The sequence below is a fragment of the Ceratotherium simum genome, chromosome 32, assembly GCF_057802395.1.
Source record: "Ceratotherium simum simum isolate JZ-2026a chromosome 32, ASM5780239v1, whole genome shotgun sequence".
In the NCBI taxonomy this organism is placed as follows: Eukaryota; Metazoa; Chordata; class Mammalia; order Perissodactyla; family Rhinocerotidae; genus Ceratotherium; species Ceratotherium simum.
Window position 1 is genome coordinate 16892280 of NC_141931.1, and position 24477 is coordinate 16916756.

A 24477-nucleotide genomic window follows, 5' to 3' on the forward strand; every position below is an offset into this window, starting at 1 on the left:
AATTAAATTAATTATTACTTCTTAAAACAGGGCCTAACGTACCTTACATGCCCCCAAAATGTAAGTTATTGCTATTATTATTATTGTTATTCCATGTTGAACTAGGGTTGGGAAAAAGTGTGATCTAAAAACAAAATTCAAACTTCATGTTAAATATATCACTTAAAGCAGATGAGCGTCATCCATGAATTCTTTTTCTCTAATGTGCCTTTGTAATTTTATAAAAGAGCAGACCAAATTTTTTTAGTATTACTATACAAAGCATCAATTCCACATGCTCAACTTTTTAATTTTTAATTTTTCTGCAGGGATTGCCTAAAATGGTTATATACCTACTTTCGAACTTAGTTATAATAGAGGATGTATTAATGTCCAATATACCACTGGTATTTTTATTTTCTTTTCTATATTAAGGTCCGATCTGGTTTTCAGCCAGCACCAAAGGAAACTGCAAAAACAGAGTAAGAAGCCAAATTTCACTTCCTATATCTTATTTCAGTTCTGTAAATCCTAATCCTGCACATATGCAGTATGTAGTTAGAAATCTGATTCAGGAATTAAGAATTAAAGCGAGTGTCCCAACACTTTTGAGGGTAGAAACAGAAGTGAAGATAATAGAATGACTGTGGGTGATGTAACAATGGGCTGCTGGGCAGAAGCATTTAGCCCTGCAGATAAGGGTGAAATCTGATTGCCAGTTTAGAGTAAATTTCCTGCAGCAAGTGCTTTGGGGACCACCAGATCCTTATTTATTCTGTGAGTGAGACCCCAGCAGAGTGAAATGGAAAGACAGCACTGAATTCCAACTCAGCTATTTTCTGGGCATGAGGCGTTAGGCAAATTTCTAGCTTCTCCCTCTTAGTCTGTTATCTCATCTATTAAATGGGGACAATAATATTTATTTAGGAGGTTGGTGTGAGCTTTAGAAATAAAGCCCAGTGTCTAGCACATAGCAACTCTTCAATAAATAACAGCTAATTTGACCTGAGTCATAAACAAGCTTACATATTTTTAAAAAGTGATCTTTACTGCTCAAAATCCTCACATAAAAGAAGCCTTATTTTAAATGTATAACTATTTGTGGTTGAGGGTTTTTTTTTTTTAATTTTAGTGGCATATTTCCCAAAATGGAGTAGATCACAATCTCCTACCCACACCGTTGTTTTCTAGATTCTTCCCATATATCTCAATAAATCCTGAATGTCATGAATACCTTCCCTCCCCAAAACACAAAATTCCATTTTATTTTTTAAATTCCCCATCAGCCTTTTTTTCCCGCTAATGCATGATATTTTGGACTTAAAGAAAAGCAGGAAATATTACAAATCTCATCAGAGAAGTCGTTCTTATCCAGATTACTGTTAAAACTTGCTGACTAAAATTCCGGAAGCTTGGCTAAGGTTCAAGTCAGTGACTGAGGTAAACTCAGCTTCTGAATCTCTTAGGGTTTGTTTGCTCTCCTGAGGGACACAATAATAGCACTTGCTGATTAGGGAAGCATTTCCTGCAGCCTGGGCCTGAAAGCGGAGCCAGGGACCGGCAAATGAGTTTGGAGCTGGGCAGAGCTGCTGTCCTGCCCATATCACCTCTTTCGTCTATGCAGCCGGTGAAGAGACTTAAAAAGCAAACTGTACTCTGTCCCTTGGCTTCCAGAAAGCCAAAATACAAGTAAAATTTGGAAGAGTCGAGATAATACAGCCCACAGATTTCTTCCTAAAAATAAAAAAAGCCAACTGAAACCATTTCAACTCTAATAGATTTTTCTGTCATCCATGCCAATGTACACAAATAAAACCAGGATTGTCTTAAATCATGCTTTCTTTCTATGCCGTAACCATCTACATGGATTTGGTTTTGTCTCTTCCTGCCCTTCCTTGTCTTTTTCCTTATTTTTATACATGGTTGTAAGTACTAATCACTCTAATACTTTGTCTCGATATTAGAAAGGCCCCAAAACCAACATAAAACAGAATAATTGAGCAGATTGAGGCATAATCCTTTCTCTGAGTTTATGAATACACAGTGAGATCAGATTGCTTTTCTCTCGTCAATCTCCTTAATAATAAAGGAAAGAAAATGGTGAGTTGCTGCCTATGCTGAAAGGAGAAAATTAATAAATGTTAAACTTGGTGCCCAACTATTGCAAGAATACTTCATTACAATTCACAGCTTAGTCCTCAGAAATGGACAAGGGGTAGAAAAATGCTTCTTAGCAGTTACACTTTGCGTATTTCACAAGGTTGTGCTAAATAAATGTATGTTACATTTTTTCCACCAAAAATAGGATGCAATAAACAACTTCACATTCAATTTAAAAAAATAATAATAATAACTTATAGGAGAAATGTGTTCCGGTTGATGAATGGTATCATCCGGAAAGAGTTGGAAAAAGGGAAGTCCTAGGAGATGAGGCCAAGCAGGGGAACAGACTCCATCTGTTGTATTGGTTCACACACTCCCCTTTAACAGACGAAGTCACTGAGGCATAGAAGCCTCAGATGACCCCCCAACCCCCACCCCCAGCTTCACAGAGCTGGGACCCAGGCAGTCTGGCTCCAATCTGTTGTCTTTACCCCTGCACTGTGCTGCCTAGTGTCTAGTCAGGTGGAATTTGCGGTCATCAATGACATAGGAGGTACTAACATAGTGTTTTGCCAAGTGTGGTCTCCCAACCACTTGACCTGGAATCACCTGGAAGGTTGGTAATATTCAGATTCCTGGGCCCCACATCCCACCTACTGATCTCGAATCTCTGGGGTTTGTGCCCGGGCATCTTCACTTTGACAGAGTTCCCTAGTGATTAATAAACAACTTCACATTTAAGAACCACTGCACTGACTGTCTTCCTGCCAGAAACTGACTGCTTGTCCAAACATGAGGCTGAATTTCTAGATAATTATTTATATTGTGCTGTATCATCATTTGTCAATCAGCAACCATCGTGAAGACTCTCTTCCTTGGAAGGTTCTATGTGAATCTCCTTAAAGAGGGGGCATAAATATTCACAAGACATTCCTCATTTTCAGCCAGTTGCCCTCTAATCCATTCTCCACACAGCCTTCAGTTTGCTTTCTTCATGGCCCTGGCTATCATTTGTATTTGTTTGTTTGTTTGTTTATGTTTGTTTTCCCCATTGGACTTCAAGCTCCATGTGGTCAGGACATGGCCGGCTTTGGTCACCATTGTGTCTTTAGGCCCTAGCATAATGCCTCCCACACAGATACCAGCCATCTTGCTGAATGAATGAATGAACAAATGAATGAATGAACAAAAAATAAGTGAACATATTTATAGCCTGGTAGGGGAAGTGGGCCATATATGTAAGCAACTATCCTAAAAGTGGTAAACAAATAACGAGAAATGCAGATGGAAATTGAGAAGATTACATTTCAACTGTATAAAATTTTGGGAACTCCAGGTACAAGAAATGGCATGGGAGAAGATGGGGAGGTGAGAAAGTATGAGACATAGACGAGGAACACAAAACTTCTGTTTTGTCAAGACTGCAAAATGCATGAAGGGGAACAGGAGTCAGCGGACAGATGACACCTTTTAACGTCAGGTAAAGGTGTTTTGTTAATTATTTGATAGCAATGAGAAACCACTAAGGGTTTTTTGAACATGGCAGTCATAGGATCAGAGATATGTTGACCTGGTAGCAGTGTCAGGGTGAACTGGAGGGAGGAGATTCTGGAACAGGGACTTGGGGTTGCCTTTTCTCCCACACTCCTTTGTGGTCCTAATCTCTCTGTTCCCCAAGTGTGGATTTCATAGGCTAAAACAGATACTCCCATCTCAAACAATCATTAGCTCTTTTCATCTTCACAATCCTATAAGAACAGAAGCTTAGAAAACAAACAACATATCGAGGAAAGAGTATCAATAAGACCTGAAAACCTGTAGAGTCTGGGAGTTTGAGATACAGGAGGCAAAAGGGACTCAGAGTTTCGGAGCAGCTCTTGCTCTGTCCCTGCTCGTGGTGGCGGCATTCCATTTTATCATTTTGAATTCTGTGATGCTAATGGAACACCACTGGCTTCAGGTTAGACCCGGTGTATGTGACCAGCAACGGTACCCCTGCCTTGTGTCCAAAAGCAGCATCACTAATTGATTGTGGCCTTTTCCACTCTGAGCCCAGATTAATCCTCAGAATTCTCAGCGTAGGTTCTAGAGACTGTCATAAAGTTGGCTCCTGAGATGAAGCCATCCTGGGTGTCATTTTCAGGGTGCAAATTTGTCATACTCTCTGCACCTTCTGCTTAGGGACTCACTCCATCATGATGTCTATAATCACTGGTGCTGTCCACTTTTAAGTTAAACTATGTAAAAATAAAATAACAACGGGGCTGGCCTGGTGGCGTAGTGGTTAAGTGTGCACGCCCCACTTCGGTGGTCCAGGGTTCACAAGTTCAGATCCTGGGCGCAGACCAACACACCACTCGTCAAGCCATGCTGTGGCAGCGTCGCATATAAAGTAGAGGAAGATGCGCACAGATGTTAGCCCAGGGCCAATCTTCCTCAGCAAAAAGAGGAGGATTGGCATCGGATGTTAGGTCAGGGCTAATCTTCCTCACAAAAAAAATAAAATAAAATAACAATGATCTTACTTACAACTTTGTTTTCTTTTCATGTCATTACCTGTCAGGTATGTTTGCTCATGGATCTCTGTGACGCTCAAGAGTTCGGCATTTTGTTGTTGGCAGCTCTTCCTCGCCTGTTGCCAAGTTAAAGCAGATTTGGAGTTTATCTGGTAGGAAACGCCTGTCAACGGATCTTTTTTCCACAAGCTTTCACTGCCCTCAACTGTAAAAGAAGTCAAATGGAATTTGCTGCATTATGCATAGAAAAGACTTTCAGTGAACAATATTTTTAAACGATCCTACTAGCATGATTGCCCAAAGCACTATATTTCTTTTCCATTCTTTTCTTTTTTTTCCCTTTTACTTATTTTCAAAGTGCCTATGAGATTTTCTTCACCCTTGAAATGAAGAGTGGGAACTTTCAAAAGATCAGCCACATCCAACCTCTTTCATGTACCTAAAGGAAGAAAGGGAGGCGTTACCTCCCTATTTTTCCATTGGGACATTGGGGATCAGGTGAGTTGGGAAGTGCAGCAAATAAAAGAACTAAGCAAGAATAGAGATACCAGCCAACTTCCTTAATCTAGAAAAAAATAGAAGAGAGAAGAGAAAAGAAATATACGTCTTCTCTCAGCAAGTGGATATTTTGCCTGCACATTCTAGTTTGGTCTTTTTAGACCAAAGACACAGGAATTAGAGGGAAAGGTCATGCTCTCCACAGACAGACTAACCTGGACCTGCAGCCAGCTCTGTCGTTCATTAGTGGTTTGACCTTAAATTGTTAAGTTTCAGTGCCTCACCTTCTCATCTGTAGAATATACTCAATATAGGTAGCTCCTGGCAATAGTAGATTCTGATTGTTAGTTTTTCTTCCTTCAGAGTAAAAAATAATTATTTAAGTTTATTTTTTCCTTTGCTATTTTATGGTCCCCAATATATTCTATAAAGTTGGCTATACTCTATGAAAGGCCAATAATATAGATAGATTATTCATATCATTTTACGTATAAGATGTTTGGGAAATCAGTCAGCAAATGAAACATTTTTGTATGCTTCATGTTATGAAACTTTCTCTTTTGTCTTTTTAATAATATAAAATTCTACTTAGAAGTCATGTGAGGTAGTAATCTTTTCATTTATCTGTAAGGAAGAGAAAGGATTGTATAACTTCTCAAATTTCCTAAGAAGTATTCAACTTACTAAGAAATTGGGCATTTTCCATAAACATATAGCCTATGCTGCTATGATTCTTTGTATCTGATGAGGAAATGATGTTTTCATACACATACCACACACTGTGATATGAAACTTGCGGTCTCATGTCACAACAAAGAGGAAGAAAACTATACCAACATTTCATTCAGGCAACAGCCTAGAAACTTCTAAGATGTTTTAACTATAAAATCATTATATGATTTATATAAAAAATAAATTTGAATTAGTAATGTGAAACTTAAATTATCATGATCTGAGACTTTACTAACATCCAAATAGATTTTTCTCCACGTAAGTGGGATCATTCAAACGAGACTGGGTTGAGGTGTATTTGAAGATGGAGATGTTTTAAATAAATATTTTTAGGGATTTTGAGATCTTGCTTATAGTATGGTAGAAAATGTTAGAAATTAAGAAAAAAAAAAAGAAGGTATTGTTTTCTTGTCCAGGAATGGGAGAAAGGGATATAAATGGCCAAAGAAGGTAATGCAATTTGATTCTTCTCTCCATTTAAAGAAAGTGTATTTTTGCATTTTAAATCAAGAAATTAAAATCTATTTCTCAATGAATGTACAGTTTTGCTGACTTGACATCTCCCCAAATTGTTCAAATTCCCACAGTAAACCAACACAACCGTTGTTGGAAGCCAAAGTTGCAAGCTATGGAGAATTGAGAGAAAGGGGTCTCTTCCTTTTCCTGTTCTCATACTTGAAAACAAATGTCTAAATAGAAGGAAAACATTACAATAAACAATGCAGAGGACAATGAAGGGCATATATTAAGTGTCAGTAGGTCAATAACTGATATCTCATCTTCCTGTATTGGATCTGCTAGTTTAAGGCTAATATAAAATAAAATGTTCTTTTGAAAGAGACACAAAGTAAGGAAAATGAAATAGGTAGGGAAATTGCAAAGCCCTTCAAGAAAGGCGTGAAATGTATAAAACGTGCTTTGAAATGTTAATGCATACTGAAATCAAACAATTTTTAAAATTTTCTATAGTTATTCTACTTTTACATTTAACAGGAAATATATATAATTTGGTTTTGAAGCCATAAATGAGAAGCAAGGAGACTAAAAGATGATATTCTGGGGCATACTCAGGATACCCCTCCAACACATATCCTTCCACAGTTCTGAGTTTTCTTTGTAGTTAGTGACTCGTCATTCATCCTCCATTTAATGATCCATTAAATCATACATGCATCCAACAATCCCTCTGCCAACACCACTTAAGTGCAGGATGCTATAGTTGGACCCAGGAGATCCGTACCCCTAAGAAACCTCTACAGGTTGCTATAAGAGAGGCTAATATATTATGGGAGAGCAGTGTCACTATGAAGGGGAAGCCTATGAGTTTCTGTGTGTATTCAGCCAGCACACAGGGACTACACACAGAAGAGAATTACAATAACATATGGGGCTGAGAAATCAATTTTATTTTTAGTGAGATGTTTAGGGATTGTAAATCAAGAGATAAATAAGCACGCTTCTTGGAATTCTGGCTTGAACTTGACAAACTAAAATCTTTTTGTAAGTGGGATTGTTTTACAATTGTGCTTGGACGAATGTGATTGTGTGTGGATGTGTGGTCCCGACAGCTGAGTTGTGAGCAAGGCTGCTGCAGTCCAGACAGCCTCACAATCATCCCAGACTGCATCTGAGACTCTTCCCCTGCACCCGCCCCTTTGCAGGACAGCAGGAGAGAGAGTTCTGGGGAAGAGCAGAAAACAGGAGCTACTCTGATCCATAAGGTCTGAAGCAGCAGGAGGTCGGGGGGTAAGAAGTTTAGAGGGAAGTTAAAGAAGGGGTAGCTGGCAGCAGGAGGAGGATGTGGGCTCATATGGAAAGTGAAGCAAAGATTCTCCTTCTCCAGCCCATCCCTGCCTTCCAAAGCTGATGCCCTCCTCCACCCCACCCAAAGCCTGCTAACACTCTTCCTTTATAGACTCTTGAGCGTGGGAAGAGCACCAAGCATTCTTATGTTCTGACCTCTTCCTAGCAATATAACACAATGCCACTTATTTTGCTTTAAGGGAAAATTATTCCAGGTTGGAGAATGGCATGCCTACCTCTGGCATTAAGTATATATGCATCATATACAGTATAATTTGACCTAAAGTCTTAGAAAATAACTGACAGTCACAGTGGAAGTCGAAGAAAAGTAGTTGGTGAAAACAAACGGGTCATTTGATGCAGCCCGGGGCTGAGTCAGAAGATCCGTGTTCTAGTCTTCAGCCAACATGGATCACTTTCTCCATTATAAAATGGGACAATGACATCTGTAATGGGTTGTGATGGGGTACGATGCAATAATAAATGTGAAATAACTTTGGGAAAAAGAAACGTTCTAGACAAATGCAAGGTGTTGTCGCTCTGTTGCTATACTAAAGGCGCCAAAATTTTCTTGATGATAAAGTAACTTACATTTCAATGGACAATATCCAAATAACTTATCCACGTCATAATCTGTAGTGGTTCCACACCAGAGCCATCCATCTGATCGCCCAGCACTTGTGCAATCTGCATACCACTTGTTTTCAAACTTGAATGGAAATGCACAGGTTGCTCCGTTTGCATTGCCCAGTAGTGTGTACATGGCTAGAAGAGACATATTGACTTGCATTTAGAATATAAGTGATGTTTCTGAACATTGACTTTCCAATGAGAAGCACACCAAAAGAACTGGTCTTACTCCTCTGATCACACTTGATGTCCCCACGCAGGAGATTCCTGTTTATTTCTCTTCTCCCTCCCCCCTACTCTTTTACTGGGTATATGCAAGAGTCTTCACATAGGAATAACTCTAGTATCACTTCATTTCTGCTGTCTTTTGGAACAGACTTTCTTCTTTCCTCTTGTGAGGCAAAAGTAATCAGCTCAAGAGACGCCACCTTTGACTTCTGCATTTCCTTCAAAACAGAGAAGAGGCCATCCTTCCTCTTGGTTGGAATCATGGAAATATTGAATCTCCAGATTGAAAAATAATCTTATAGCTGTGTAACTCAAACACACAGTCAAAATTTAAATCCCTCCAACTACTTCTTGTCAAGCCAGCCTTCACTTGAGTCCCTCAACAATGGCTGTGAGAAAGGGTAGGAATTTTGGCATCACTCTCTAATCCACATTATGGAAAGAAATCACCCAAAACTATCAGATACCATTTACAATCAATATTTGCCTTTTTAAAAACTGAGTTCAAACAGATCAAAATGGGAAGCTCTAGGGGGCTGGCCCGGTGGCGTAGCGCTTAAGTCCTCAAGCTCCGCTTCAGCGGCCCAGGGTTCGGATCCTGCAGGCACACTGATGCACCGCTTGTCAAGCCGTGCTGTGGCGGCATCTCATATAAAGTGGAGGAAGATGGGCACGGATGTTAGCCCAGGGCCAATCTTCCTCAGCAAAAAGAGGAGGATTGGCAACAGATGTTAGCTCAGGGCTGATCTTCCTCACAAAAAAAAAAAAAGGTGAGGGGGAGCTCTGGGTTCACCTAGAAAGGAAAACTGAAACAAATACAGAATCATTGTTGGTTATGGTTTGGCTTAAGCCAAAAAGATTAAAGAAGCTCATATCTCTATTGACAACCAAACCACTCACCTGGCTAAATTCTCACTATGTTTAAAGTCTCTGTCTTTGTAAGGACACCCCTTTGGGAGATAACAACACTCTACATTGAAGTATTTAGCCTCTTGCCACCAGTTGATTTTCTGAATTTGTGCTAGGTAGCAATATTCTTTTCTTAATCAAGTTGTGTAGATTCTATGACTTTAAAAATTTCTTAAAGACTTCTTAGAAGGCATTTAGAAAATATAAAGTTTGCAAAACATGTAGCACAGCACCTAATGTATATTAAGAGCACAATAAATATAAGTTGCTACCCCTTTCCTTCCTTTTACTCCTGTACTTACCCAGTTCTCCTTAAAAGCTACGTTTATTTTCAATTACCTCAAAATTACTTTTCTGCCAATTAGGTTGTTAGTAACTTTAAAATGCGATTCTAGCTTTTGTTCCCCTAAGTTACAAGACTAGTTTTCCCAATCATATGTGGTATAAGGAACATGCTAGATTCAGAAATAATTATGCCACTCTTAATCACTAAGGTACCTGTTCCTTCATATGAAGAAAACCTGTTTAGAACATCTCAAGGCTAGTTGTACTGTTCATTAAATTAGCCAAGAAATTTTTAGTGCTGCATTTATAGGTGTCAGTCAGAAATGGCCTTTTCAGGACTAATTCCATTCATTTAGCAAAGTACTGATGAGGCCACAAGAACCAAGCTCCACTCCAGCCACTTCACTGACAAATCATGGAACCACGGTCGATTTACTCTTCCTCTTGTGGTCCAAACTTCCAGACAACCCTTAGATCCTTCTAAGTCTACAATTCTGCTTCTATTATTCTAAAAGAATCCCTGGCCTCAGCCAGTTTTCTCCCCAAGTTTTCTTTAGAGAGACAGAAACTCTACATATACCCTCTCTGCTTTGCCTTCAGTCCTAATGTATGTTCCAATGAATGGATTCCAAGATCCCTCTGAGGAGCTGGATCTTCTAGCAGGAATTTCTTAAGTATTGGGAGAGAGTTGGAGAGTATGCACATAGTGTCAATAGACCATCCGTGTCCAACCACTCAGGTGTTCACAAAAATAATTCAATAGATTCCTAGGCCTCTCCCCCAATATGGTAATTTAGAATCTGGGTGGGAGGGGGGCCTTGGGATCTGCATTTTTAACAACCTCTCCAGATGATTCTTAAGCATATTAAACTTTGCAAACCACTATCCTAAACCCAATGCATATTTTTCTCAAAGCAAATAGAAGAACAGAAAGTGGGCGGGAGGGGTTACAGAACTTCAGTGATATATCTTAAAATAAAATAAGAAGTCCGATGTCTTGGCACCAATCTTCCTTGTGTTGAACCCATGAATTAGGACTGTTGTCCCATCTGTGGAATTTCACTCGGTCAAGTTTGGTTCATCCTTGTCCTGCCCCATCATTTTCTATCAAGTTTCTCCTGAAAGGTTATAGTACTTAGGTTGCCTTTCAGATAACTTCTAAACTTACATTATGTTCAATAAATGCCTTGGGATAACTTCTTCCTGAACCCTCCTTCTCACTCTTCTTCAATTCCTACTACCTATCCTCTTTACATAGAAGGAAAATGGAAAGCTGACATTATTGCCTTACAAAGAGCTGAACTCCTAAGCTCTGTTTGGCTATGACAGCTGGTCCAACCAATCTTCGCAGCCTCAGTAACATAGTAATTTTGGACACAGGTAATCTCTTGTCCCAAAAGGCAGGCTCTTTCTCTGACCTTGGGGTCGTTCTAGATAACACTTCACAACAACCAAGTATCCAAATCTGGAATGTGATTATAACATCATCTGACTCAAGAAGCCTTTCTGAAAGGCTTCAGTTCTTTTTTATTTTTGTTTTGTTTTGTTTGTTCTGTGCAGCCACCAGAGAATGAAATTTGGCCAAGAGAAGAGAAGGTTAAATACTCCGATTTTGTTTAACCTTCAAGAACTTAAGAAACTAACTACGTATAAAATTATTTCCTGTCTCAGTGGTGCTACCACTTTCTAAGATAGGTGGTGAAATACACTGCATGTTAATTTATAAGCTAATTCTTCAGCTTTTCTAATCTTCTGATTATTATATTCTCTAAAGACCCATAAGGTGATAAACGAGAAACTCAAATTGTCAAGGAATGCCAAGATTTCATTTTAGGCAATCTGACTTGGTAAAGAATGTTGTTACATGGCTCATTTCTCCAGGGATAACTTAAACCAAAGGAAAAGAAACATTTGGTTAAATCCACTTATCACTACCACTGCCTAATGTCAAAAGGGAGGCTTCCGGTCAAAGATTACAGTGAAAATTTATTTCTAAAAATTGTAACCTCTACTTAAAAAGAAAATCTTAGCAAAAGTTAAAAAAAAATGTCTTCCCACTAATTAGAAAGAACTAAAGTATCATTCAGGACTTTATAACATTTATTCACTATCATACTTTTATAGAACAGAATAGTTCAAAACACAAAGGTAATCAATTAATATTTCTTGTACAGACTAAACAAGAATGTGCTTATTTTCTTGAATTAGTTTCCAACTAAGAAGATGAGAAAAGTTTGACAGAAAGGTAAGAAAATCCATGCTTCTTACCTTCATAACCTCTAGAGCATAAATCATCTGTGGTTCCATAGACCTTCCATCTGCTCCACAAACCCGACCCCTTGTAAAGCATAATATTCTTTTCTTGTCTGTTGCCATAGTTAAAAAATAAATCTTCTCCCTTGATGCCCAAAAGTGTGTCATTTCTGCACTCCCATTTCTGAAATTCACTCTTTGAGTCACAGGCATACAGAGTGATAGGAACCCAATCCGTTTTTGATGGCACGCCCAAGCATAATTTCAATGCAACACTCATAATCTGGGATTCAGACACCCATCGGAATTTCTGTCCTTCGTTGTCCTGGTTGCAAACTGAAGTTTGGACCGCACTGGAACTCACTGCTTCCACACAGCGCTTGTGATCTTCATTATATATTAAAAATTGCCTAGTGTCTGTTAAAGGAAAAAAAAGAAGAAAGAGAAAGGGTAAGTGGATGCATATGACAAAGACAATATTTTAGGTCAAAAGTTCCCAATGTTCCCATTTCCCTAAAGACACGATCGCAGGAAAAGGGGTGAAGTTGACTCTGCCTAGGCCAGCTCAGCTCCCTCCAGAGGATCCTTGAAGCTGCAGAGAGAGACTGGGCTGATGAGCCTCTTGGCGAGCATGTGGCTCCCGGCAATTGAATGGAAATCTACAAGATGTCCTAGTTCATTACAAGGAGCCTTATGAAAAGGCCTGCCTTAAATGTACATGAATTGTAATGGAATAAACATAAATGGTAGATAACAGAAAAGCAGTATCTATCAGAGAAAAGAAAATATGGATATGAATAAGTTCCAAAATTAAATACATGTATATCCTAGAATAGAATTTTGAAGTCTGACCATCCCCATCCTCTTTGAGATAAATGAAACTTATATGTAATTATTCTAATTACAACCTTATGCAGTTTTTTTGTAATTTTAAAAATAAGTTTATTTTAGAAAATTTTATCTTCATTTTATGTCCAGTAAATTTTTGAACTAAATGCTTTCTGGGTAGCCCAGATCTGAGAAATGAGAGAAGTGTTTTGTTTTGTTTTCCCTTCCAACAGTAGGTAACTTAGAGATCTAGCATCTAGAGATAAGTTAGTATCTATTAAGTAATTTTAGCTTTCATTTTGTTTGCATAGTCAATCTAACCTTGTATAACAAAAATGTATTTAAAAGTGTAATAATTTGTGAAGTTTGCAATAAAGGTTAAATAAATGTAAGGTTTTATGTCATTTAAGGTAATATTTATGAGAATAACTTTACAAATAATAGTATTTTTATACTTGTAATTTGGGGCTGGTGATTTAAATAAATATGCATAGATGGTTCATGTTTATAACACATAGCTGCTAGGTCGCAAAACTCAACTTCCTCTTGCCAAAGAAAAAAGGATCTGGTAAGCATATTTTTTTTCCTCAAGTCAAAATTGAATTCCTGTAAAGGTTTTTCTTTTTTTGTTTTGGTTTTATTTTTTTTAAGAATAGACAAATGAAAGGAAGTGACTCTTTTAATTTAGGAACATAAATATAAATTAAACACTTCTTGTGAAGTTTTACAATATTCCTTCTACTTCAGCAGTTCTTTCAAAATGAGCTGGTGGCATTGCAGAATCTGACTAAATGAGCTCGTTATTTTTAATCAAATCATCCCAGTGAAACATAACAAAGTAATAATAGTACCAATAGCAGAGTCCTTCACTGTTTACAAAGCACTTCCATGAGCCATATCTCTTTATGTCCTCAGCACCCCTGTGAGGTGAGCACCACTTACACTCTGAGGTCAGTTCTTGGACCATCAATTTAGAGCTTATGATGGATCTTCGCCTCAAAAGATTATGTTCTCCCTCCACGCTGCTCTGTCTGCTCTGGTCCCACCCTTGTTGGAGACCTCCTGCCTCTATCTAGTCTGAGTTCCTAAATCAGTGCTACTGTGAACTTCTGCCTGGGTTCTTGAGCCTGGTTCCTCATTTCTGCTGCTTTGATTTCTTGAAATTGAGACTCAGTAGAGCCTGAATTCAGAACATCTGCTTCTATTGGCTTCTCTGGAGTTGACATCTTCAACCAAACACTCACTACCTGACTGAACCTCCTCCCATCCAGCTGCACTGCTTCCCAGGCTTGACCTCATTTTGTTGCTGCCCACGACCTATTGTGACAAAATGAGCAACTTTATGTATTGACAATAAAATTAAAATTTTAATAATATGGTGTTTTGTTCACAATAAAACACAGGAAATAGGAAAATTAAAAGTTTTTTTAAAAGCAGTTACTATGATAATTTTCCATACACAAATGTAAATCTAACCTAAAAAGGTAATGAACTCTGAAAGTTTTGTCCTATATCTCTGTAAACTCAACCACACTGCCGTTTACATTTAGTGTTTTCTAGTCCACCTATGTTTTTCCAATCTAGACTTATCTTCCACTTTTCAGATAGTTTTGCTCAGTAACATCTCATCATCAATAATAAATATCTTCCATCTCAGACTTCAGCCATTTGATTGTATCGTCCAGCAGCCAACACTTATCAACCACTCAAATTCATTCAACCAACCAGCCATTGAAGGGAAGGTGCTTGATAGTCTTTATGCACAAAAAGTGTTCCTCTTTCAGAGGTTTTTATACTTATTTAACTTTTATTTCATGTACTTAATTTTCATCTGTAGTTCCATCTTAATTTTGCTCTAAATAGGATGGTACTTAATGAGTAAACATCCAGTCTTCTCTTTCTCATTAATGGCATCATCATCCACCCAGATCTATAAACCAAAAACCTAGGGGTTGTCTTGGATTCTCAGCTTTCCTTCACCTTCTAGGACCAAAGCAGAATCTATTGGCTCTACCCCAAAATATACTGTGATGGTTAATTTTATGTGACAACTTGGCTAGGTTACGTATCCAGATATTTGGTCAAACATCAGTCTGGATGTTGCTGTGAATGTTTTTTTTTTTGTTTGTTTGTTTTTTTAAGATAAGATTAACATTTAAATCAGTAGACTTTGAATAAAGTTGACTACCCTCCACGCTGTGGGTGGGCCTCATCCAATCAGTTGAAGACCTTCAGAGAAAACAGACTGAGGTCCCCTGACGAAGAGAGAATTCTACCTCTAGATTGCCCTTGGACTTGAACTGCGATAACAACTCTTTCTTGAGTTTCCAGGCTGCCAGCATTCCCCTGTAGATTTTGGACTTGCCAGCTTCCACAGTTGTGTCAACCAATTCCTTAAAACAAATATCTCTCAAAAGATAGATGATGATGATAGATAGATAGGTAGATAGATAGACAGACAGACAGACGGATAGATAGATAGATAGATAGATAGATAGATAGATAGATAGATAGATAGATAGATAGATAGATGATACACAGACACAACCCCACTAATAGTTCTGTTTCTCTGGAGAATCCTAATATATATACCCTAATCCATTCTTTTCTCTCCATCTCCACTGCCATCACCCTAGACCAAGCCACCAAGTCTTGCTCTGGTCTTCCTCTCTTTGAAATGGAATCATCAAAGGAGATAACACCTGAGCTCCCAGCTTCCTGGGTGAGATGGACCTAACTTGTCACCTGACTCCAAATTGCAAAACCTACCTCATGTAATAGGTTATTTCCACTTAGCTATATCAGTGAGTCAGATTTCTTTCTGTTTTTGCAATCTCTTTTGCAGATTGCCTGTGATAGTCATCACATTCCAGTTGAATGCTTATTCAATAACAAAATTGTTTTATTTTTCTTCTATCTATGTGAAGAGGTTTTGTAGGTGGGAAGGAGACTTAATTTTTTTTTTTTTTTTTTATAAATTTTTATTTATTTTCCCCCAAAGCACCAGTAGATAGTTGTATGTCGTAGTTGCACAGCCTTCTAGTTGCTGTATGTGGGACGCGGCCTCAGCATGGCTGGAGAAGCGGTGCGTCGGTGTGTGCCCGGGATCCGAACCCGGGCCGCCAGCAGCGGAGCGCGTGCACTTAACCGCTAAGCCATGGGGCCGGCCCAGGAGACTTAATTTTTAACTATATTTCTCCAACATTTTAAAGCCTTCAAGAGGGTGCTACAGTACACAGGACAAAACCATCCAGCCTCCAGTTCACAGCTCCCTGGAAGGGGCATGATCTGATCCGGCTACCTCTGCCCTCACCTCCTCCCACGTTCACTCACTCACTACCCTCCAGCCACAAGCCCTTTCTGTTCCTCAAACACTTGCAGATCATTTCCACCTTAAAAATTTCATATTTCAAGTTCCTTCTTCTTGGGATGCTCTTTAATGTACTAGCTCAAGTGTCAACTCCTTAGCGATCTGACTATCCTAATTTTACTCTTTTATTTTCTATAGAATATTCATAACTATATTAAAATATATTCTCTTTTAAAATTTGTTTCCTTATGTTTTGTCTGTGTCCCCCTACTGGAATGTAAACTCCACGAGTAGAGAGACTGTATCTTTCTGGAACAGTGTTGTATTCTCTCTTTTTGGAGCATAACAGTCTCTTAAGAAATATTAGTCGAATGAATGAAAGAATATTTAGTAAATCTGAAGCATCTTGACTTGTCACCCAAATACATTATTTTTAATAGTTGATTAATGATGGTGGGTCTATTAAATCCTACTTCTTCCCCTGAAAGTTTATTTTTACCAAAGAGCAATTTATAAATGTTTAGACTTACGAAAGTACTTGGAAACGAAAGCACTTGGAAATGAAAAGCTTCTATCTCAATACCAACTTATCTATTCTTGTTTCCTTGATTTATCTGTGACATTAGGAAGCAGTACCTTGGCCAGACAATACAAGGAAATGTAAAATTATCACTTTATGGTCCTACATTCATACATTACTCTACTCCCCAACTCGTCAACACGTAGTTTTGCTTTTATCATGGTCTCTGCAATGTCTCTGATTTAAAATGTCATATGTCTTCCTGTGAAAGTGATTCAAGGCCTTGACCAAAAGGCAGCTTGTGCCATTTTTGCCACTATTCTCCACACCAATGTTTTATATGTATAAACATTCTATTTTTTGTCTATACTAATTATGTTATTGTAACAGAAATACAGCAACACTGAACAAATGAGGACAATTGGATAGCTATATTCATTTCTCTGCGATCTCATTTATGAGATTGAATGTGTGTTTCCTTTTTTTTTAATAGACATCAGAAATTTATTTATAGAATTGAAGAGATTTTCCTTCCATCTTAACTCTATCTTACTAATCTTACATTTATTTTTCAACAAATATGTGCCAGGCACCATGCTGGTGACAATGCAAAGACAAGCCAGAGCCGAGTTCCCTGCATACTGAGCTCAGACTCTGCTGGGGTTAATTCAAGGTCAAAAAACATTTAGGAGGGTGAAGGGGATAAGGGACACATGTGTATGGTGATAGAGAAAAACTAGACTATAGGGGCCGGCCCCGTGGCTTAGCCGTTAAGTGCGCGCACTCTGCTACTGGCAGCCCGGGTTCAGATCCTGGGCGTGCACCGACGCACCACTTCTCCGGCTATGCTGAGGCCACGTCCCACATACAGCAACTAGAAGGATGTGCAACTATGACATACAACTATCTACTGGGGCTTTGGGGGGGAAAAAAAGAAAAAAAAAAAAACTAGACTATTGGTGGTGAACACGATACAGTCTATACAGAAACTGACATACAATAATGTAACCTGAAATTTATACAATGTTGTAAGCCAATATGACCTCAATAAAAAAAATACATTTAGGAAAGAGGTAAGAAGTTTCAACCGCATATCTCAGGTTAAAAATAACTGAAGACTAAATATCCAATAACATGGGCGTGAATTTTCTTTTAAGCATGTTTTAACAGTTTTCCATTATTCCATAACATTGAGCAAGTAATTAAATTTCCAAACCTCCTAGCAAAGAAAGTTAGGTTACTAAAGGTGGCTATTTAGGTGCTCTATTTCCTCATACATTTTTAGACATTCCCTACTATCAATAAATAAGACACTGACGTGAAAACATAAAAGAAAATAACTTCTAGAAGATAGAGAAGCTGGATAAGAGGAAAATTAGCAGGAATTTTGTGGCAAATACTGCCAGAACCCCACTTATTTCTTCTTGCCTTTTGCTGTTTTAGTGCATGCTGGCCCCACTCCCCAATGCCAGCACCGCATCTCTGGGCCTGGGGGTGTTTTCCAGCCATCAGAGCCCCAGATGCCCACACATTGCCAAGACCAAGAGGGTCAGAGAACTAATGCCCCCAGGAGGAGACCTTCACCAGTGACTAATGGAAATTGATGAATAAATACCCCAAACCCCTTGCACCTTGGGCGGGCTGACTCTGAGGCACATATTCCTACGTTGTCACCCAGAGCACCCCGGTATGGTTGAGCACCCCTTGTCCGCAGTGGTCACTGGCTCCGCAACACACCCTTTATCGGCTGCCTTCCCTTCTGGTCTCCCCTCCCCACTCCTCTGCCAGTGTTTCCTGAGCCTCCCTCCCCAATAAACTCCTTTACTTGAATCATGGTCAGGAGTCAGCACCTGAAGCAACCCAGACTAATAAATCTGCCCATCAGCCTCAGTAAACGAATGTAAAACCTACACGTGTCCCCAAAGAACTGAAAGTAAGTAACAAATATTTATCATTCACCTAGTATATCCACAAACTATGCCAAGCACTGGGGGCAAGGGGATGACTAACAATCACAGTGCTAGGGTAGCAGTATTGAACAAAAGAATAAAAGAAAAATTGAGAATTATTTTTTCACTTCATTCCTTCGTTCATCACATATTCAGAGAAGCCAATAATTTCAGTCACTGCTTCTGGCCATTTGGGGAGGTACAAATATGAATCCAGTCTGGGTTGGGTCCTCAAGGAGAAAATAGAGGCCAACAGTAAGAAACTCTGCCGACATCCTGGCCCCCTCCCTAAAGATATGAATATCTACACCCTTCCCGGGTTCATTCATTCCCATCTCTGTAGGTTTCCCTCTGCCTGCTGATCTCTTTACCTGTGTCCTGGATTCCATCCCCTTCTGTCTCTCCACTCACTAACCTTTCCTTTCTCTCCTATACCTTCAACCTCAGAATGCCAGGCTCTCCCCCAATTTTAAGACACACAAACAAAACCTGTAGGTAAGAAGTTGACACGATACCATTCTTTCTTCTTCCGTTCATAGCCATGCTAACTGTGCATCTTGTCAACCTGATCATGATGTAATCGGAGCGTCACTGCTCATTGGCTGTGTGACCTTGGTCAAGTTGCTAAATTACTCTGTGCCTCCTTTTTCCCATCTGAAAAATGAGGGGGAAATAGCAGGACTTGCTGGTTGTTGTGAGAATTAAATGAGACCATCTAAATAAAGTGCTTAGAACAGTGTGTCAGGAACACACAGAAATTGCTCGATACATGTTAGTTAACTATTATCATCAACTTGGGGAAATCAGTCTTGAAGACAGTGTGAAATGGTTCAGAACACAATGAAACTAGAGAAAACAGAGAGCTGTTGCTGCAGCCCAGAGAGAGGGACTGAAGGACAGAGAAAATGGGGATCCCAGAGTTTCCACTCTCAGGAGACACGTGATGTGGTGGAGAGAGGTATTTTCTTTGGGGTCAGCAAACTTGCGATCAAATTCTGGTTCCACCATTTACTAGCTGTGTTGCCTTAGTTAAATTAATCATTCTAGCCTCAATTTCCTTATCTGTAAAATGGGGATAATAATGCTCACTGATAGAGTTGCTGTCAACTTCTAAAAAAGATCATTTATATAAAGTACCCAGCATGTCATTTTGCATATAGAAATCACTTGAACGTTAATGTCCTCTCTTCCCCTCTCCTTGTGAAAAGTCTTAAAGTCTCCATCTCTGAATTATAGAAAAATCAGAAGTAATTTGGAACAATAACAAGAAAAATAGACAAATATAAGAAGAATTGAAAAAAGAAAGATGACAAGAACTTGGTTTTGCTCAATAACTTCAGAAAGAATGTCTTAAATCTGGTATCTAAAATAAGTCATATAGAAGGAAGAAATGAGAGACTAAAAATAAAGAAAAGTAGAAATATTATAAGAAAAATTGTATGAAAATTTAATAAGGGAATGGCAGTGGGGAGTTGCTCCTTGAAGAAATTCTGAATTGGTATTAAACCAATCATCCATCCAGCAAAAATGCATTGCTTCTGTTTAATAGAAAGAACACTCCATTGGGAGTTACAAGCGCTAAGCACCAAACAGATTGTGCCATTAACTAGTTGTGAGACTCTGGAAAGATCACTTAACCTGTCAGGCCCTCGATTTTCTTACTTATAAAACAAGTTGGATGCAGCCTGGGCCTGCGCTAGAGGTCAAATTCACTCTCATTGGCCAGTGAGAGCCTATTGTTGGCATCTCTTCCCAACTCTGCCTCCAGGGGCATCACACTGATACTTTGAAACCAACCGTGATGGGAGTCTTACACCATAGAAATCAGTAAATGCCACAAATCAGTGCTTTTTTCCCTCTGAGAACCAATTGTTAAGTTTACCAACACATCGTTGCCTGTGAGCCAAACCACCCCATTTCAAGCTCAACTTCTCCACTGAGGTCCAACCTCGGTGTCTGAGCAACTCTCACCGTAGCGCTGCTATGATTACATCTCCACCGAGGTCTAAACATCGGTGCCGAATGCAATTCTTCCTGCTAAAAAGAGAGCAGGGCAAGAAGAGGAGGAAGAAGGGAAAGTGGCTCCCTCTGTTAAGCTTGGCCTCCTGGGCCCCTCAATGTATGACATGGATGCCCTTGGTGCTGCTAATGTTGGATGCTGTTGGGGAGGTGGAGAGAGGGTTCCGGGCTGAAAAGAAATAAACCATTGGAAGGAGGGAGAATTTGATGGGTAGGGAGCCAGAGGAAGGGTTAGAGAGAATTCATAAATCCTTTATTCTACAGCTAACTAAGCAAGTGCCCCACTTTTACCCAAACACCTCTGTTCATGTGCTGCTTCGGCCAAGAAAAGGTAAAATAAGAATTATAGGCGCTCACGTTAAAAATAAAAATCTGGAATGGGCTCCCTTATCCATGTTTTTGTTTGTTTTTTATTCTCTAAGTAAACAGACCTTCAGCATCTCCCTGCTTCTCCCATATTTATGCCTACGAAGGGGAAGCCATTCATCAGAGGAAGGCATCCTGCTGTGTCGAGGAGGGAAAAATTCCTAAGCAAATTGGGACACACTTTTTGCCCAAAGGCATTAAGAGTCAGTTTAACGAAAATCAGGGGCTGTCTCTGTGCTGCCCAGCGTGGTACCGTTTATTCCCATGGGTCTACGGCACACTTGAAATCAGGCCCATCTGAATGGAGATGCGCTGTAAGTATAAAATACACACCAGATTTTGAAAATTTAATTTTAAAAAATGAACTTAAAAATATCCCATTAAGTTTTATATTGATTTAACATTGACCAATAATATTTTGGATACGTTAGGTTAAATAAAATATATTCATAAAATCAATGTCATCTATGTGTTTTCACTTTTTTAAATGTGGCTACATAAGGTGGCCATTTATGCTTCTATTGGACTCCACTGGGTTAGAGTCCGGGTCTCAGACACAGCCTTGAATTGTTCATCCAGCTTCTGTCTGGAGACCTTTAGTATCGGGGAACTCACTCCTAAGACTGTTCTATGTGAGACAGCACAACCCTTAGAAGATTTTCACGGTCTTAGTTTTAACCTTTGGGGCCATGAAGAATATACTAATCCTCTTGCACAAGACAGACTTTCCAGCTGAAGACTGTGACAATGTCTAACCCCACCCTGCAGTCTCTCACGCCACAGCTTTGCCCCCAGCACCCCTTCATCACTAAGAGATGCTTTGTAGCCAGGACTCAGGGAAAATATCTCCTCACGCTCCAGGAATCTTTCCTCAGCATTGTTTCTTGGGAAACCTCTCCTTTAAATGTTTCATACACTGCTTTTGTTGGACAATTAATTACTACAGCAGAAAAAAAGTTACTGCTTTTAAGAGTTAATGCTTACGACGTAATTATGATGGGCCACACGATGTTGTCAACATTTTACATATTGTAAACTCTGAATCATGGCAACAACGGATGGGGCAGGTAATACGATGCTCCCCATTTTATAGACGGGGAAATTCAGTAGCTTGCTGGCAGAGGCAGGGTGCAAACCGTACAGCCTTTGCTTGTGTTTTTATAATCACTAATACTTAATGCTTATTATGATTGAATGTCTTCTGTGATCAAATACTCTCTCCGTGGGAAGCTTCCTGGTGGTGGGGAGTTCCCTTCCGTCTTACCCGTCTTCTGAGTCCTGCCCCCACCATTCGAGCAGGGCATGGTGCGCCCTTTGCACAGACTGTGTGCACACAGTAATTGCTGATTTCAGAGATACGAAGGGGGATCAGAAACCAAAAGTTCAAAATTGAAATCCCTTCTATCTCATCTCAAAAGAGAATTGGGAATGAAAATTCTCACAGGCCCTCTCATTCTGAAGTTTAAACAGCTTGAGTCTAGAGAAACAGAGAGACTCGATAATCTCTTTGAGAACTTGAAAAACTCTGAATCCGTTCCTCGTGAGTAATCACCAGTCTCCAGGAAGAAAAAAAAAAAACAGGCATAAATCAATTTGAAGAACTTAGAATACAGATGAGGATGAACTTTCTAGCAATAAAAACTATGAATAATTAAAATGGTTCACAGAAAAAAAAAGACGAATTGTGGAAATCACATTAAATTCCTTTTGGGGGGATGAGCCTTACCTACAATGAGGAGACACACCAGAGCTGCCTGCCTTTCAGCCAAAAACACTCAGAAGATATTTGTGGGGGGTTAGATGGAAATATTGTGAAATGAAAACTATAGTGCACAGACCATAGAGGAAATCCCGCTACGAGTAAAGCAGGGAAGGAATGATGGGAGAGGAGAGAAGTCAAGAGGAAGACGGGGTTCTGTGGGGGTCAGGGCCAGGTGGCACCTCCTCCCTCCTCCAGCCCCAGGCTTCCAGGCCTGCAGCCAGGCGGAGGTGACAGGTCCCCATAGAGCTGGTGGTGCAGGGGACTTTTGCTTTCCTCTCACCACAGATGTTGCAAGGAATCCATTAACAACGACCCAAAGGGAAGGTGTGCCATAGACCCCAGGCCCCAAGTCAGAGAGCTTCTGCCTCAGAGCCGACTTACCCAACAGCTGCACAGCGACGGGAATGAGGGAGAGGAGGAGCGGGAGCAGGGACAGCCTCATGGCCCAGAGTGTATCCTCTTCTTCCACGGGTGGAGAAGAGCAGGTAAGAAAGAACCAGGACAAGGAGGGCGCCGGACCACCACTTCCCTCTCTGGGTTCTCACAGCTGCCCTGCTGAAAAGAAGTGTGAAGCAAAGCTCTCACTTTTAAAGGGCTTCTGAAATTAGGGAAAACCTCCAATAAGGAGATATCCTGTCACATGAGGGTGGTTGGAAAAACAGGAATTCACAGTTACAACTTTGCTTTGTAAGCTAACTTTTGAGAAGAACAGACACAGAGGAAGAGGAGAAAGGGACACATGTGGGAGGGGGGTGGGGAGAGGGCGACGGTGAGAAATGAGGAGAGAGGCTGGCCTGCTGGGAAGAGAAGTGAAACAGCGTGGGACCTCAAGGCCTTCTCAGTCGGGGCTGTGTGCAGAGCAAGCCAGAGGCCAGTCCCCGGGAAGGAAAACTGAGGTTCCCTCCGGGAAGCAGCTGAATCAAGGGTCCCCTAGCAGACAACCTCTACTCTAACGTGGCAGAAATGGCAGACACTAAAAAGGACAGTTTTAGGGTGGAAACATTTTCTTAAGGATTAAAACTGATCCCCCTCATTCTCCATATTCATTGCTCAGAGTCTTTATTTTTTCTTAGAAAGCTTCAAAAGGGACACTTCACACAGACCTTTGTTCCTTTAGCTAGAAGAAGAAAGGGAGGCTAAACCTAAGAAACAACCTCAGTAAGGCTGGGAGGGAGAACGTTCTAGAAGTCTTTTTCTAGAACGTTCTCCAGAAAAAACAGTGAAAAAGGATTTGTGATAAAGCTTTGCTGCCCAGCCTCAACCATGGTGACCCTTTTCAAGTTTGAAAGGGTTCTCGTGCTAGGACAAAATCTTATCGTTTGGTCAAAAAGATGTATATTCATTACATGATGGGTGGAAATCTTTCTTTAAAACAAATGGTAACAGATTTTTCATTAAGCACAATATTAACCTCTAAACATCTATTTTGTTGTTTTTCAGAAGTAAAACATGAATTAAGAACATTTTGAAGCAGATATTAGTAATTAGATAGCCAACCCACAAATGGAGTGTGGGAAATGTTAGCAATTCAAAAAGAAGTTGCTGGAAACATTGTATTTTTTAAAATTTTAAATGAATAGTATATCTTCAAGTGGAAAACTCCAAAATTCACCATCTTTGTGATAAGAAATGTCATATAGTTCTCTTACTGATTTTTTTTAACATTCTAAATTTAAGATTATTCTGAGAGGAGGACAAAGATGGTGAAAATGTAGCACACAGGACAAATGTTTCTTTTTCATTAAGCCAATGCTTGACTGACAAAAAAAGTTGGTTACAAACCAGAA

The 24477-nt window shown here is 39.6% G+C and overlaps 1 protein-coding gene across 1 annotated transcript in view; it reads right to left on the reverse strand.

The window, feature by feature from the left end:
• The window catches only part of MRC1 (mannose receptor C-type 1), an 89209-nt gene extending 66077 nt beyond the window's left edge, over nucleotides 1-23132 (reverse strand). Inside the window, exons 1-4 of the mRNA XM_004425326.3 lie at nucleotides 23072-23132; nucleotides 11952-12353; nucleotides 8223-8396; nucleotides 4639-4803 (exon numbers count right to left, since the gene is read on the reverse strand). Of these exons, the coding sequence (XP_004425383.2) occupies nucleotides 4639-4803; nucleotides 8223-8396; nucleotides 11952-12353; nucleotides 23072-23132 (802 nt within the window). The remainder of the gene's footprint in view (nucleotides 1-4638; nucleotides 4804-8222; nucleotides 8397-11951; nucleotides 12354-23071) is intronic.
• Between the last annotated feature and the right edge of the window lie 1345 nt (nucleotides 23133-24477).